The following is a 16,847-nucleotide window of genomic DNA, read 5'->3' as shown; positions in this document are numbered from 1 at the left end:
CTGTGCTGGGGAGGGTGGGTAGCACTTGATCCTCCCAGGTCTGCCACCATTTCATAAGTGTGTGTTTTGTGAACTGTGTAAATTCCCTTTCCTAGGTAGAGATTTAAAATGGAAACACACAGCTTGTGTAGCCCACAGCACTGCCTGGGTGCAGAACAGCTCCACAGGGGGGTAATGGCGTGACGCAGGTGACACAGCACTGGGCTGCAAGGAACAGCAGCTGAGTGCTGAAGCTGTCAGCTGTAAGAGTTCGCAAATGTGTTAGAACTTCTGCACAGTATTTTGTTACTGCCTTGCATTTGTGTAACCACCCTAAGGAAAAAGTGTTTCTGAGTAAATACTGCTTTTAAAAGGTTTGCCTTTATTTTTCCATTAAAAATAAAAAAAACCCACAACTATGACTTTAAATTACTCTAATGGGTTTTTTTTTTGTATGTCTTTAGCAAAATCCAGTTAAGAAATGCATCTTAAAACAAGACTGCTTTTAAATAATCCTAGCAAGGCCTAGTTTAGTTTTTTAAGGGAAATGAGTTTGGACTTTTGTGTAGGTTGTTCTCTTCAAGTTCAGGCCTTCTGTTTGTCCAGTTGGGGTTTGTTTCTTTATGGCAAACTACTTACTCGTTGTCACTCACTTTCACAAGGAGGGGTGGCACCTGCAGCTGTGCTGGGCCTGCAGGGCTGTGTTCCAGTGCCTGTTGTCTCACAGTGCAGGCTTTGACCAGGGATCCAGAATTCATCCCTTCTGCCTCCTGTGAGTCAGGCTGTGCTGTAGCCAAGGGTGAACTAATGGTGTGAATGACCTGGAGAATTATTTCCAGCATTTACCATTGGTAGTGGAGCTCAGGAAGTGAACTCTTGGATCCCAGTGCGTGGGGGCACTGCTGGGGGATGTCTTCCTCTCCCAACTCCAACAGCCCCAAAGAATCACACTGCACTGCCAGCACAGTCACTTCTGCCCTGCTGCTGGCTCCCAGCCATCACCTGGCACATGCCACCCTTTGTTAAAACATGAAAGTGGCCCAAAAACCACCCCTCTGGATTACTGTGTAGTAGTGTAAATAGTTTATTTGATCTTATGCCAGGAACAGACCAGGAAAGTAACATGAACTGCTTTTATAAAACACTTCTAATATTGCTAAGAAGCAGGTCTATTACTAGAAAAATATGAAAGAGAACATGCCAGCATTATATTCAAGCTGTATGATAAATTTTGCCTTCAATTAAAAAATGACCTTTGAGCTTAAGCCTGTGAGAACAAGTGCTTTTAACCCTTTGTCTAACGATTGATTAAATTAATGGTCAAATTTTCTTATGCAGATTAAAATACTCTTCTGTCACTGCCCGTGAAGAAGGAGGTGGGTTGGCATGTTCTCTTTAGCTTGTCAAGTACACGTTGCTGTAAATGCAAGAAGGTGGCAGTTTTCAAAGTAAACTTCCTGTAAATAGGTAAGCAGAGGTCAATGTGGTAACTCTGAGCCCCAAACTGTCCATTTAGTTAAATATAAAAACAAAAACTATAAGTTAAAATAACATTCAGATTGTATAGCACAGGCTGATGCATTTCTTTTTAAACAATATTTACAGTATTACCCAGAGGCTAAAGTGGGAATAAAAGAGAAGTGTAAAAACCATACAAAACTGCACCAATTTTGTAGCAAAATATCTGTACATTTAAAAACAGATTATCATATAACTACACATTATCCAAGAAAAAAAATGGGACCTTCACCAGTGGTTCACATAAGCACAACATAAAAGAAAAAGAAATTCAGTGGTTAAATACTATACAATAAATTTTACAATTAACATGTTGATGCGATGAGACCAGGCAAGGTAAGCTGTAAGCAAAATGTATCTTGGGAAGTTCAGTTCAGTCCAGTTCTTTACGTGTGAGAAGATCGCGTGCCCTGCCAGCACGAGCTCAGCTTTGTCTTGCTGCTCAGGGATTCTGGTGCAGACCAGCAGTGCGGGGCGCAGCATGTGGCTACAGTCACTCTCACGTCCCTTTTCTCTTTAAAAAGCAATGTAGAACCTACAACCTAACAAGATTTTTAGGCTGGGCTTCCATTTGCTGACCAATGGTCTGGAATTTGAACCAGCCTGTCCAAGGAACTTTGCATTGGAGCAGGGTGTTAATCCAACAGAGCAGGGCAGAGGATGGTTCTCTGCACAAGGAACTGAGCCACGACCGTCCTCAGAATCCTAATGCTGATTATTGAGATGTTAATACCTTAGTGCTAATTAATAAATACACTGTTATTCCAAAGCTGATGCTAGCTGGAGAGCCTTTGCCACCCTCCTCACCCTGTGCATTCACCAACGCATTTGCCCCCAGCACCTCCAAGGCCTCAGCCCCGCACTGCACACCACAACCACCGCAGCTGAGGGGTGAAAATTCGTGTCCGTTTGCTGCACACCTGATGCTCACTGATGTACCTGGTAGCACAGCCTAGCTACAGTGGCACGGACTCTGGGTGGTGGAAAAAGGTACGGGTCTCTTCCTGGAACAATTCTGTATTACCTATAGAAAGCCCTTAAATGTCTTCCCTTTTTTTTTGTTGTTTGGTTTTTTGTTATAAAAAGGAAAAAGCCAGTAAGTGTGGCTGAAGCCAAGGTTCACCCCTCGGTGGACAGCACAGGAATGCATTCGAAAGCAGAGCAAGTCCAGGTATTCCCTGTTTACAACTGGTCGGGATGCAGGTCAGGTCCACAGGAGACCAGTCACTAAACTTTTTTATAACCAAACCAAACTAAACACCCAAACCAACACGGTATTTTACATTTTGGTTAAAAATACTGAATAATGTATTGGTGTAAAAAGATACCCAATCAAATCAAGTCCTATTGCTTTGATCAATTTGAGCAGGTACTTTAGGCACTTGTTAGCTACAGTTGACTGGAGAGCCCATTACTGACGGTCCTATGCATTTTCTAGGTCTTGGAGCCCTTTAGAAAGGAAATTTTACCATTCCCCAGGCTGTAAAGGAGTGGCAGAACATAGAGCTGACACGGACAAGGTATCATGCAAGCACCCCCTTTCCTTGACACCTGCAGGCCTCCAGCTCACATGGTTATCTCAGCACCGTTTGCAGAGCGCAAGTTCTGATCATCGAAGCGCCGCCTGACACTTCTCCTCACCGCGTCGGCCCGTCGGTACGGCTGGTTTCTAAGATCTGCAGAGAGGAAAGCGGCGTTCGTGAGCACGCACGGCTCACCCCACCACACACACACACACACACACCACACACACACACACACACGCAGTCTAGACAAGGAAAAGTCCTGCTGGAAGCCAATCAAAGCAGCTTGTGTAGGAACAGGAGAAAGGACTTCACCCCAACCAGAGCAGAAGTGAGCAAATACTGACGTGCCCTTTTACTACGCCCCCAAGCAGCGGGTAATACTGGTGAAATGTGCCAAAATGCTGGCAAACTAACTGGAGTTAGGCTGACAGGTTGGTCTGACCGTCTCCCCGCCCAGGGGCCATTACTGTTTGTTAATGTCAGTCAGAAAGGCAACATCAACTGAAATCAGTTTGCATGATACACATCTTGGTCCTTCACACAGCTTCTCAAACACCAGGGTGCGGTGAAGGGGATTTCTAGGGCAGGATGACATGTGACACACTGGAGACGTGTGACCCATTGTACAGTGGTGCAAGTCACAGAGTAGATCTACAATCCCTATGTACCCATTTATCTAAAAGAGGGTGCCCTGAGATAAAGCAGCTGCAACTGGCTTGCAGAGCTCCAGCTGCCATCCTGCCCCACTGGCACAATCCTGCCAGGCTGCAGCGGAAGAGCCAACCCCCTCCCTCCTCCTGGACCCAGCCTGCTGCTGCTGCTGTTGCTGCTGCTGCTGCTGCTGCTGCTGTTGGGAGGTGGGAGCTCAGAGGGAAGAATAGGTGACATGAAACATGCAATGGACTGAAGAGTGGAGGAAGCTGGAGATGGACATATTGATGAAAGCCTGTTACATGTGCTGTTACATGGCTGGCTAGGCTATAATAAGCACATCTGGGACACCTTAAGACTAACTCAAGCTGGAAAAGAAATTTGTGTTGGACTTGGAAAAGCCCTTAAATGTTTTGGTTTTTTTTTTTTGCATTAGACTGGGCAAACCCTCCCTCCAATTTCCTGGATGACTTATGCCTTGCCTAAAATACAGCTCCCAAACTTGTCAGCTCTTGGTGTACCTAGCAGACAGTGCCTCTTTTCGAGGCTGCCCTCTCCAGTCTCCATGCTCCAAGCTGCTGGCTGTCCATCTCTCCTGCCCTGTTCAGTGGCTGTAGTAGGGCCAAGACAGGGGCAGCAGAGTATTCAGGGCTAATGTGGGTCTGAAACAACCTGGGGACAAGACTGCCTACCTCAGGCTAAACTAGGAAGGGCCAAAATGGAAAGAGCGTGAAGACGGTCCGCAGCCAATGGCCTGTGGAATCCCTGCACCACAGAGGGTGAAAATAAAAGCCTCGGTCTCCACTGGCCCTTAGGCTCTCACCAGTATTACGCTTAGCCACATCTACCAACAGGCTGTCTGGCAGACAGAGAGAGGAGGAAGCTAAGTAAAAAGTGATGCTTGCCAGCTCTGTGTATCCTCCACCACCGGTGTGCTAGAAGAAATCCTTACCCTCGAGTGAACATTTGGAAATTTAGTGATATTATTCTTCTTTAGGGCTAAACAGAAAAAAAAACAAAACAAAAAAAAACAAAACAAAACACAAAATGATGGTTAAGTAAAAAATGGGATGGAAAATGAAGAGCAAGTCAACTCAGCATTCAAAACTCCCAGGCACATTAGCCAACAGAGCAAGAGGGGGGAGGCCAAGGCTATAAGAGGAGGTTAGACACAGAGAGGAAAGGACAGGAGGGCCACCCTCGCCTTTCACTAACCAAATTCCAAGCTGCTTTGAAGATTGGCTCCAGGAAGATAATACTGCAATTAACTTGAAAGAGCAAGTAACTGTTGAGCTGATAATAGTTTGCAATTTTATTAGAAGCATTCATAAAAATACATATCATAGAAGTGAAACACTGTTGTCTTCTTAAGCCACAGAGTCCTTAATTCAAGACAACAGTGTTAAGAGACATGCTGGGTTAAACACACCCTTCTTACACTTTACACCACATGATGTAAACTGCTCAGTTCCATGTCAAGTTTTTCATTGTCACCATTTCTGCAGTTCTGGCATGTACCAAAGTGTTTTCCCAGCTCTGCTCCTTCTCTCTCCCCCCTGGATCACATACCGAGCCCAATGCCAGCACTGCCAAAAGTCCAAGTGAATTGGAACTGGTTAGCACTCAGTGCACACTTCTGATTTTCTTTAGATCAAGTTGGCATGGAACTGAAAAGAGTTAATTATGGATGTGACCAAATGAGAGAAGATTTCATGCTGTTTATTTTATCCTATATCTCACATGCAGACAAACATGCAGGTGTTGGTTAAGAAGTCTAAAATGTGATACTCCTCACAGAGGACGCAGGTTATTGCAGACAACCCTTCCAAGACAGAAAGCCAACCCCAAGAAAGTCCCACTTAGTTCATGCCACTTGTAATTTTGCTTTGGCATATAGCTGATGTATTGCATGCATTTTACATTGGTAGACTGGCAGACAGAGAAAGATCTGTAGGCCAGAAGAGATGACATAGAAAAGCCAAGGGAACTGTCACTTCTTGACTGCATTTGATCTCCTAAGTCTTGTGAACTGTAGGAAACCTGCACCACATCTACTGTGACTTCTGCCACTTGCTGTTCTATGGTATTTGTAATGAGGGTGAGAGATGCCTTTGAAACGCAAGGATGGCCAAAAGCATCAAGTGCAAAGTTGATGGGATGGAATAAAAAGTTACTGAAACACAGACATGCAACAGAGGTGATATAAATACAATTTCAGGTGACGCTGGACATTACTATACACTCAACATTCACATGATCCTGGCTGAGATCCGTACAAATGGAGAAGTGTCAAAAATCTACAGCAACCTTTCTTTTTTCTAAGAGCATCAGATGTGAAAGAGGAATAGTTTAGTAATGGAATTCCTCAGTGAGAACAGGTTCGCAGAAAAACCGAGAGCCCCGCTTGGCGGTTCGAGCGGTAAAGGGCACAGTCTTCAGCACTGCATGGGAATAACAGCCAAACAGACAAACAGAGCCATGAGAAGCAGATCTATTGCATTAGTACAGTGTTAGTGCTCAGTTACGGACACCCAGGGAGAGTTTCACATGTTCCTAATAGTTCACATGCCTAATAGCACTGCACTTCAGTGGGCTTTCAACGAGGCAGTTGCAAATCTTTGAATAAGCATTTCTTATATTACATCATTTTCAACTAGTTTGAGAGACTACTGCTAAATGTGCCCCAGAAAAGGGTGTGGTGCTAGACAGAGCTCTGCTGTGAATCAGCAGAGCTTTCTTGTGTATCCTATGCACAACACTTTTGATCATTTCCATACCATTGACAGGGATCTCACAGGCAGTATTCACCTGACCTCAGTCCTACCTGACTTTTTGTGCCTTTTAGTATTACTTTATTATTAGTCTGGCACTCCCCCCACTGGACTGCCTTTAGAATGTGGATGGTCTTGTGCCACACAACCTGTTTCTCCCACAAAGCAGAACACTTTACCAATTAAACAAGCTTCCAGGAGTCTGCAGGAGTTGTAGAAGCAGTAACAGATTAGATATTATAGCAACTCTGCCCCTTAAATTAAGAATAGGATCTTAGGAAGCTATTAATCAAGGTTAGAAAGAGTTGTGAAAGCTTCAAGCATTTCAGCCCTGTCATCCAGTTGGGCAAGAATTCCCTGGGTTTCCTTAGTCAGTGGTAAAACAGCTCTCCTGTCCTCCTACAAGAAAAACTTTCAGGAGCAGTAGCCAAGGAAATCCTACCCAGTGAACTTTTTTTGAGCTTCTGTGGCAACAAATGACTGTTAAGCTACAGAAATATTAAAATCCTGCTCCTTCCACACCACAGGTAAAGAACACGCAGCAAAATCATTGCAATACAGTACTGCAATCAGAGCAGCTGTACAAACTAAAAATTATCTGATTCCTAGGCAAAATGCAGTTCAGAAGGTGTCTCTTTTTATCAGCAAATACTTGCACCGAAGTCCTGACTGTGTTGGGCTCCAACAGTGGGTTCTGTACCTCTCCCTCCAACCCTGGGTTGGGATCAGTGCAGACTTTGCCTACCAGTCTGAGAAGCAGTAAAACCAGAAGCAGTTTAGGGTCATAAATCATTCAGGTTTGACTAAATGATTCGCTGTAACTGTGCAATAATGCGGTGCAATTACTGTTAGTACATTTTAATGAAAATGTAGGCTCTTAATAATGTTAAACATCTGTCATTCGTTCCATTTATGGGGAAAAAAGGTTTCTGGGAAAGATCTGCACGGCATGCATATCCCCATCGGAGCATCTGCTGAGATCAGGCACTGAGCTGGCTACTGTAAAGATCAGTGAATGAGTATGACCCACATGCTAAAAGAGAAGAACTAAGAAACCAAGTGTGTGTCTGAGGTGTGTGCACTGGCATCGGATACCTGAGGGCAGGTTATTGGGGTTTGTTTGTTATGTACCATTAGCAAAGGTTTCTATGCTTGCTTCACATCATATAAACACTCTCCTAAGCTCAAGTAATGGTTTTTCAGGAAGTAGAAGAAGCACTTACAATAGTGACTAGGCAAATACACATTTTTATCCACTGTGAAAGGGCCTCTGAGATTACAGAACAAAAGGCAGTTACCTGTTATAATATCTTCAATAGCACCATCCTTCCCTTCATATACATGTCTGTTATCCTTGACTTGCCGCCGCCTGAGCTCTGCAATCAGCTCTTGCTGCTGTCTCTTTGTTTTATGTGAAGGAGACTGAAAGAAAAGAAGAGAGGATTTGTAAGGCCTGACCTCCAGCTATCCTGTTTCTCTTTTGCTGAGTGTGAAACACCAGGTGATTGCACTGGTAGCAACAGAAACTGCCAGTTTTCTGCCCAATTTTGCAAGACCGGGAGAACATGGCAGTTAGCTCACATCCCATGAAGAGGATGGACAGAGTCACAAGTTAACCTGGCTGCCAAGCTTCTTATATTTGTAGCCTATTTCCAAGCCTTCTCAGCTTGGAACTGGAGCTTCAAGCTGTCACCCCTGAAAAGCATTAGGGGAATAAGGAGAACCATCTTTCCTTCTGAGGGAAAAAGCGTGGCTGGAATTAAAGATCCCAACAACAGCTGCTGGAAGCAGCACCAGCTGATAAAATGTCTGTTTTAGAGCCATGGGAACCTCCAGCAAATCTGAAATGTTAACTCAAAAAAAAAAAAAAGAGGAAAGTCAGGAAAATACCTACAAAACAGTAATGTGGAGCTCACTCCTGCCACCAAGCCCTGACAGGTTAGGACTGGGGAGGATTGTTCCTTGTCCCAGTAAGCGATGGGAAGCTCTGCACACTGAACACCCGCTGGATTTAACAAATATAAGGCCAGAGAAGAATGAAGTTTAGTTAATGGCAGTGTGGACGAGATGACTTTCTCAGTCATTTAATTTTATTTCATTCAGTTTTTCTTAATTTTGCAGACTTCAAAAGTAGCAGAACCATACACCATAACGCTTCCATCTTATTTCAGTTCTCTCTATGTAAGAAGAAAAAGTCCACAGACCCTATTTCTAGGGAGCTGTAAATTGGGCAACTAAATTTCTTACACAGAGATGAAGTTTCTGAACTTTCTAAGAAAAAAAATGAGATGGCTCCTGCCAGTTAAGATGTATCTATCTGTTTCTTACCTTTTGGTCCTGTTGCTCCATCAATGCTTCCTGCTCCATAAGTTTTTCCATTAAGGCCTGTTCCTGCTTTTTTCTCAATTCATTCTCTTCTTCTGCTTGCTATTTATCACAAAAAAACCCAGAGGTTATAGCTTTCAATTGCTACAGGGAACCTAAAAATTACAAATTAGTAGCACTATCACTTGCTACCATGGGGCTTTCCAAGGAAGAAAGATCAGGCACAGCAACTTAGCTGCCTTTCAACACAGTCTGAAATCACTAGGCTGGGAGAGACCTTCCTAGGTTGCACAAACCATCCTCTCCCAGTCTCAAAAGATACGTATTCAGTGTTAAAGGTGTAAGCTGCAGCCACTCAGACATTCTGAGGATTCCTCCAGTATCCCAGACAGCCCTGTTGTCTTTCAGCCCTGAAAATAATCCCAAAACAACTACTTGTGATGCCTCTGGCTGTTGCTGCCGTGCTGTCAGGAATAGTTTACACTGCGTCAAAGCTAGAGGGAGCCATAAGGTGGCTTGTTGGGAGTCTGGAGCCGTGCAGGTACCAAATTGGGTTTGGAGGGACCGAAGAGGACGATGCTCCATTTACCTTGTAGGCCTTCACAAACCGGACAAACACCGGGAAGAAGACAGAGGGGGGTGTCGTCTTGGGATTCTCCCCGAAATACTTCACAGCATCATCAAAAGCGTCCTACAAAAAGCACAGATTTACTGCATAGCATGTATTTCCAGATAAACTCCCCATCCATTACTGCAGTATTCAGTATAAAGCATCCAGATTTCATCTGCATATGAAACCCCTGGCTCAAACTAGCACATCTACATCTAGCACTTGAACACAAACCATTCTACAATTCTAACATTGCTGCACCTTCTCATCCCTGCTGTATATATAAAGCACTTCCAGTGACATGCTACTATTCACTGTGTCACTTGCACACTAAGAATAAGTAAATACCTGGGCTATTTTGGCGTCATCCTGCAGTTTCTTTAGCTTCCCTTCATTGTTCTGAATGAACTCCTTCAGCATCGTGTTGTGGTCATGCATGGTGTACTCACGCTTTGTCAGATCCAGGCCCCTCTGCAGCTCCTTCACATCCAAGAGGACATTTTCAAGAGACACTGGGAAATGAAATAAAAATGCTGCATCATTCCTGCTGTGCAACTGCCTGAAGCTTGAACAATTCCCCACCAAGAAGAGCTCCCATAGTATGAGGTGAAGTCCCTTGCATGGCATGCATGCCACCACCACTCATCAGGGACAGAAGGGTCACAGTACCTGCAGCAGCCTTCTCCACGTAATGAAGCTCATTGTAAAAGAGGGATACGTGTTGGTACTTCTCCTTGACCACATTAGAAATATAGTGCAGCAGAGTCTGCTTTCGGTCTGTTGACTTCGTTTCTAGAAGCTGGGGAGAAAAGGCAAAGAGATTGTTGGGTGGAGGCACAGGAGGCTCCAAGCAAAGGGACTCAGCCAGAGCTTCTCCATCTGATAGGCATGGCTACAAAAGCTCATTCAGCTGTTTAGGAGGTAGCTTTCAAGCTGTGGTCTGCAGGGCCTCTGAAGACATGCGCCTTCTCCTAAGCAGCCCCCCAAAATAACAATAAGCAAAGCAAACTTACACCCCCTGTCAGGGAGTGCTTTGCCCGCTGCCACGGTCTTGTCTTCACCATGTGCCCCCAGAAGCCACTCTTGCCATGTACATGAAACGTGTTGCCACACCCAGTGCCCAAAAGGCACCTCTGGTTTACTTACCAGGTCTAAACTCTGTAGCTTAAATCCATACACAGCTCCTCGTTTACTGCTGTTCATGTAGTTTCCAAGAGCCAAGATTATCTGCCAAGATAGAACAGAGGATGAATTTTCAGGACAAATGCATGGTGCTTTAAAAACCTCTGGAAGGAGAGCTTCAGTGTCAGCACTCATGTACTGTTTCAGTACATGTAAGGGGACACACCAGTGAGTGATGGAGCCATTGAACATATCTAACATCACACCTACCTCCAGTATTTTCTTAAGCTTTTGGGATGATTTTATGGAGACAGATGCAGCTATTACTGCATGAAGTTGCTGCAGGTAAAGACAGGAAGTGCTTTGGTTAATGCATGTCCAACCCAAGAGTAAAATTAAAATCTAAAAAACTCTGAAAAAAAAACCTCTTGTTTTTCATGCATCCTGTGGGCCCTAGCATGAATGTTCTCCTGCCCTGACACATCAGGATTTCCAACAATTCATTTGCACCGCAGATTTACCACACTCAGATGCAGTTGGGTAAACCCATATTTACATTTCAATCCTCATGACTGTGAAAGATGCATCAGGCTGGGTGGTACACACTTCAAAGAGCCCACGGGCCAGCACTGATGATAACTTTCCCTAACAGCCCAGGCTATAAGCTGCTGTACAAACAGCCCCTGGGATACTAGAGTCACTGCTCTATGAAAATAGAGCTAGAAAACCACTTTTTCATGACTGTGTTTCTCATTCTGTCCCTGTCAGAGCTCGCAACTGCCCCACAACACTTGGAACAATCTCCATGTCTTAGAAAAATTAAAATCTCTATAATTCTCTCTGACCACTCTACACCCTGTAACGCTCCCCACAAGCTGACCCATGCTGCACAGCACAGCTTTCAGGCAGTGGCTGAACCCCATGCATCACCCCGGTGTCCCCAAGGGTTGCCCCTCACTCACTGGGGTCAGCATCTGGATGCTTTCTGCAAAGTTGCCTATGAACGCCATGATGGTCATCTTCTGCATCAGCCTCTCAATCTTGCTGAACTGCATCATGAACCGGTCTTCGTCAGACAGGTTCTCGATGGGTTTCCTTTCCCGCTCATAGAGCCGCAACACTTTCACTTCGTTCTCGGTGGGCAGGAACCGCATGAGGCATTCAACAAAATCCACCGGCAACGTTTTCAGGTCAAACCTGCGTGATAACAAACCGAAAAAAGTGGTGATAGGACAAAGCTCTACATAAAATGATGGAAAAGTAAAAGAAGAGAGAAAGCTGCCAAAGGCAGCTCAGCTTCCTACACTGCTCAGCTGCACATCAGCCTGAGTCAGTAAAGCAATAGGAAACTATGAAGATGCTGTGAAGTGACTCTTGCTCTTGTTGCCCTGGCTGGGTCTGGGGACACAGTCCTGCATGTGAAGCTCTCTGCACATGAAGATGTGAACAAGATCACTGTGCTGATGTGAATGGTGCTACTGGGCACCCTGTTTCTGTTTCCAAAGAATTTTCATCAGAGAAGATAGGCAGGGAGGAGCAAACAGCTGTTTTATTCAATTGGGCCAGAGCCCTGTAAACCTCAACAGCCAAACTGCATCAATCTGCAGCAGGTTTGGGTCACCCTCCTCACCAGATCAAATTTAACAATTGTGCATCCAAACTTTGAAGATATTCCTCACTGGAGAAATGGCAGATGTTTGTCATGGCCACAAGTACTAAATGCTTTTGGATGGATTCAGGATCAGCCCCACAGAGCAGGTATACCTGAGACCTACTGGAGTCAGCTGGCAACAGTCCATATCAGCATGGGATGAGACACACCTGTATTACATTGGGGTTTGGCACTGCCTGCAGCCATTACATAAACCTAATTCTATGAAAAACCTTCTTCTGCACTTGGACTAAACTCGTGCTTCATGGAGCAAAACTAAAATAATTGCCTCTTCCTGATACTCTGGCTTTTGAGTGTTCACTGTAACAGAAAATACCGTGCAAACAGAACAAGAGATGCGGTATGTAGTGGCATACTCTGTATATATATGAATTTGCTTCTTTAATAAGAGAAGTGTTAATTTGATAAGCCTCAATAGTGATACAGTGACATAAAGCTGCAAGTTTTAACTTTTAGTTCAAGGGAATCTGATTTCTGGGAACTCAGAATGGTTCCATCCTTACTCCTGGATTTTCTCCAGATGCAAAAACATTTACATCAACTGCCGGTTCAAAACCATTCCACTTACCAAAATCACAGTAAATCTTGAATATGATTTCTTTGCTGACAAGTGTTTTACTTACACGTGAATAGCTTTGCATATTTCATCTGCTGTCTTTCCAGCTTTTCTTAAAGTAATAGCAAGATTTTTTGCCCTGTTGGCATCCAGTAATGTGACTTTGTTTGACCCTTTCTGAGTTATCTTTTGCTTGCTTGAAGTAAGATCAATGGCTGGACCTTGGGCTTTTGTTTTAAATATTTCTTCAAATTCATCCACATTTAAATCCTAAAAAGGAAAGAAAATGATTTATCCCTCCTGCAGCGAACACTAAAACCCATGCTGCCTAATATTGTGCCAAAACTACAATAAAAACCTTGCGGTGGCTGAGACTATAGCAGAGTATTTCAGTCAGGGGCTGCAGATGAAACCACCATGCGTTCCTGAGTTACTGATCAGGAAATGTGGCCTCTTCCCCCAACAGCCCTATACACGTTCAAAAGTTCAGGAAAACACTCATGTTAGCACTTGTGCTTTATCCAGCCACGTGGATCTTCAGGGCACAAGGAGCATGCAAGACCTGCATGCTCAGCTCTGCTCTCTGCTGCTTTAGGCTTCGTTCCCTGGCATGCAGCCACCACCCAAGCCTAACTCCTACAGACTGATCAGCAATTTTAGGCTGGGAAAAAATAAATCATTCTCATCTTGGATCATCTGTTTTAAACAAATGCACACAACAGGTATGCACCCTTTACTATCAGTACCACTAGCTACCATCCCTAATTCTCAACCAAGGCACTCATGCTGACCCATGGGGCACCAGGGCCTACTGGATGAGCCATCTGGCAACACAATTGCTGGAATCACCGATATTCACTTGTGTTATGGACACAAGTAGGAGCAGAAGGCAGCAAGTAGCATTCATACCTCCAGAATCCTTTCGTCATCTATTTCATTGAAGACCGTCCCATTAATCTGGTTGGGTTTGAGGGCAACCCAGTTGAACACTGGCATGCGGAATTTGGTCTTGATTGGCTTCTTGATTTTCACAGCTAAAGATACCAGAGGAGAGGAAATGACAAATTCTCCCAGCAAAAACACCCCACATGCCTAGACTGCACCTTTTGAGTCGGGATTTCAGCACTGGAGGAAGAACCGGCCAGAGCTAAATTTTCACACTCAAAACCTGGAGAGATCTTGCTGCCTGGATAGGCAAACAGTGCCGAAAGGCTTTCATCCAGCCCTTCATCTCTTTCAGGCCCAGGCTCTGCAGAACAGGACTAAATGCCAGACACTGTGACAACTTCACTAAACGAGATGTGTTATTAATTTATTACTGCATGATGATGGATTGATTTAAAAGCCTGGGCTATATTTAAACACTACAGAAAATGGAAAGAGTGGTCCAATTTAACCCTGTCCTGCTTGTTGCAGAGCCCACCCCCATGTGAACTGATGCACAGGCATGCGCAGCTGATCTGTCACCTCTGTCACAAAACTCAATGCAGAATAGGTGCCAAGAAGGAAAGAAAAGCCCCTTTCCTAAGGTTTCGGCATAGGGAGCAGCCCCTCCCATTGCCTGTTGCAATGGGGCATTACTGCTTCTCACCAGGTTTGTCTTTTCAAGCAAAAAGAGGTAGGCTGCAGCACACATGAGCTTTAACATGGTTGAAATAACTGGTTTAATAATCTTCCTGTGCTGTGCAGAACCAGTAAACTATTTAGTAAGTTACACAGATAAGCTATGAATACTGACTACTCATCAAGAGTACAGAAAAGTGATGTCACAGCAACACGTTTCTATTTCTATTGCAAACAGGTCTGGAAGGCACATGAATAATTTCTGTAACTGAGTTCTCATTTCTTTGTATCTTGATGTAAACATGAAGTTGGTAGTTGCTACAAAACCAGGTTGCTCATTAAAGTCATCAATCAATGTTTTGCTTCTGAAGTACTGAGAAAATAAACTGTTTCTTTCCAAGCTGCAAACATGAAACAGAAACCCTGGTTCTTCCTCTCCATTGCTGGAAAAAAACAGCCATTTGGTTGGTGGCAGAGGGGAGGCAGAGGTACCCCTGCCGGGGATGCCCAGCCCCGCAGCACACCTAAACAGGTTCACCGCTACCCCCAGGTGAGGATGGATCATGTCTGGTTTTGTGCAGTCCAGTGTTTGCTCCTCACTTATGCCTACCCTGCACTTGTAGCATGAGTGATCCTGCCAAGTATTCCATGCTTTGTAGGGTTGCCAGATTTTTGTCCCTCCATTTCAGAAGATTCCAGGTTCTCAGGTTGCAAAGCACTTGAGCAAGTAATCATTTTACTTTTCCATAATGATTCTGTGTGCATGTTTTCGCCAGGACAGAAACAACCTACTTCAGGACACAGTCCCGTTGTGCACTGGAGTCTGGTGAATGCTGAAAACATTTCTCTTGCTTTGTCATTCCACTTTAAAAACAAGAATCAAGTTGTGTGTCCATGTCCCTTTCATGCTCATGCTCATTTTGCAGGGACATCACAAAAAATAAATTACTGGCAAGAGTATTTGCTTGAAACAAAGAACCATAAGTGAACAACAGGGAACATACACAATATTCAGCTGTGTATTTTGGGAATTATGCTTATTCAACTGGAAGACACGAACACACGTGATCGACTTCTGCTCATCTAAACTAAACAGAATTTTACTCTTTAATTAATGTGGTTACTTCAGAATAATCCCTAAAATGAAAAAAACCTTGCTTTTTCCATCTGAAACAACCATTGAAAAAAAAAACAGAATTTCCGCTTGCACATGTATTAGAATAGATTATTAACTGCTTCTGGGTTATTTTAGGACAGGAAAGGAAGCTAACTGCCTCATGGGCCAGTTCCTGATATAGCTAATCAAAACCTCTTAAAATTTCCCTTCCTCCTCCACTATAGAGCCCTGGCAAGGTGACATTCCCAGGAATCGTGCTGCTGCCAGCCATGCAGTGGGAATACGGTCATGCTGGGGACCAGGCCCTGCAGAGGGTACTCGCCACTGGCAAGAGCTGCTGCAGCTTCACACTTGGCCTCCCTGGGAAAAGCCCATCCTTGGTGTGACCAGTACAGACAGCTTAGCTTGAGTGTGGCTCAAAAGAAACCATGTGTCTTAATTACTTGCTGAAGTGCTTTGATGAATCAGGGTCTCCTCGGTGCCAAATCCTGATGGTTGGCAGCATATCCAAAGCTAACACATGCTCTGGCTTTGGCCAGCAAACCCCTGCATCAGCCTCCCCCCGCCCCTCCACTCCCTCCCCATTGCAGGACGCAAGTCCACAGGCACACACACGGGCACAGCACAGAGGGAAAAGTGGAGAGGTAGGTAAATACTTAGCAGAAAGCAACCTACAGAAGAGCTTGATTGGCCCGTCTTACCAGGAAGCAGAAAGAACAGAGAAAAAAATGTTAGCAATGGTCAAAAAAAGCAAATTTGTTCTTTCACTGACTCCCCTCTGACCCAGACAAAGTTCCTGCCCTGGTTTCTGTCAACGCTCCTTTCTGTGCAGCCATTGGATCAAGACAAGGCACTTTCCATCTCCTTCTTTCTCCTAACCCACTGAAGAACAAAATATCCATCCCACCTGGCTTTGGGCATCTCACTCAAGCACCTAAGAGAGAAGCTCTTGCTTCAGGGCTTGCCACTCGCCACTGGTGCAGCTCACAGGAGCCGTGTGCAGAAGCAAGGTTTGTCCCAGTGCTCCCATACCCAACTAATGCCACAAGGATGTGGGGCTAAAGCTTGACATCTGGGCACCTGGTGGCACAACCCCTGTTGCATGCAGCAGCTCCTGTGCCCCCGGTAGCTGAGTCCCGAGCCCCACCATGGCCACGTCCAAGCACCCCCTGCCACTGTGCACTGCTTGCCAAACAATCACTGCCTGCTCTGCCAAACCCACCAGGGAGGATCAGCCTGTAACCTCAGCTGTGTTGTGCCTTCTGTGGTTTTTCCTTTTTGTAATACACTCTGGGACCCTGGAGTTCCATGATGCTTCTAGCTTTCAGAGGAAACTTGAAAGGCTGGAATACTTAATCAGTTTAAAAATTAAAAAAATCCCCACCCTATTAATCAGAGCTCCTCAGTCTCTCTTTCTGGGCTCAATAACATGCTCTT

The 16,847-nt window shown here is 44.7% G+C and overlaps 1 protein-coding gene across 9 annotated transcripts in view; it reads right to left on the bottom strand.

Moving 5' to 3' along the window:
- Nucleotides 1-1,047: 1,047 nt before the first annotated feature.
- The window catches only part of FMNL2 (formin like 2), a 146,830-nt gene continuing 131,030 nt past the window's right edge, over nucleotides 1,048-16,847 (bottom strand). The window contains exons 16-28 of one of the 9 annotated variants that reach the window (XM_062637797.1): nucleotides 16,086-16,106; nucleotides 13,640-13,764; nucleotides 12,798-13,000; nucleotides 11,465-11,699; nucleotides 10,773-10,841; nucleotides 10,527-10,607; nucleotides 10,050-10,179; nucleotides 9,729-9,892; nucleotides 9,360-9,461; nucleotides 8,774-8,872; nucleotides 7,744-7,867; nucleotides 5,982-6,115; nucleotides 1,048-3,173 (exon numbers count right to left, since the gene is read on the bottom strand). In XM_062637797.1, coding sequence (XP_062493781.1) covers nucleotides 6,024-6,115; nucleotides 7,744-7,867; nucleotides 8,774-8,872; nucleotides 9,360-9,461; nucleotides 9,729-9,892; nucleotides 10,050-10,179; nucleotides 10,527-10,607; nucleotides 10,773-10,841; nucleotides 11,465-11,699; nucleotides 12,798-13,000; nucleotides 13,640-13,764; nucleotides 16,086-16,106 — 1,445 coding nt within the window. In that variant the 3' untranslated portion in view covers nucleotides 1,048-3,173; nucleotides 5,982-6,023. Of the gene's footprint in view, nucleotides 3,174-3,861; nucleotides 4,674-5,981; nucleotides 6,116-7,743; nucleotides 7,868-8,773; nucleotides 8,873-9,359; nucleotides 9,462-9,728; nucleotides 9,893-10,049; nucleotides 10,180-10,526; nucleotides 10,608-10,772; nucleotides 10,842-11,464; nucleotides 11,700-12,797; nucleotides 13,001-13,639; nucleotides 13,765-16,085; nucleotides 16,107-16,847 lie in introns of those variants that run through there. The other 8 variants (XM_062637796.1, XM_062637799.1, XM_062637794.1 and 5 more) reach the window with 8 other exon arrangements.

The sequence above is a fragment of the Pezoporus occidentalis genome, unplaced genomic scaffold (assembly GCF_034315485.1).
Source record: "Pezoporus occidentalis ecotype Australia unplaced genomic scaffold, CSIRO_AGI_Poc_V1 ctg54, whole genome shotgun sequence".
Lineage (NCBI taxonomy): Eukaryota > Metazoa > Chordata > Aves > Psittaciformes > Psittacidae > Pezoporus > Pezoporus occidentalis.
This window is presented reverse-complemented; position numbering and strand designations above follow the sequence as displayed.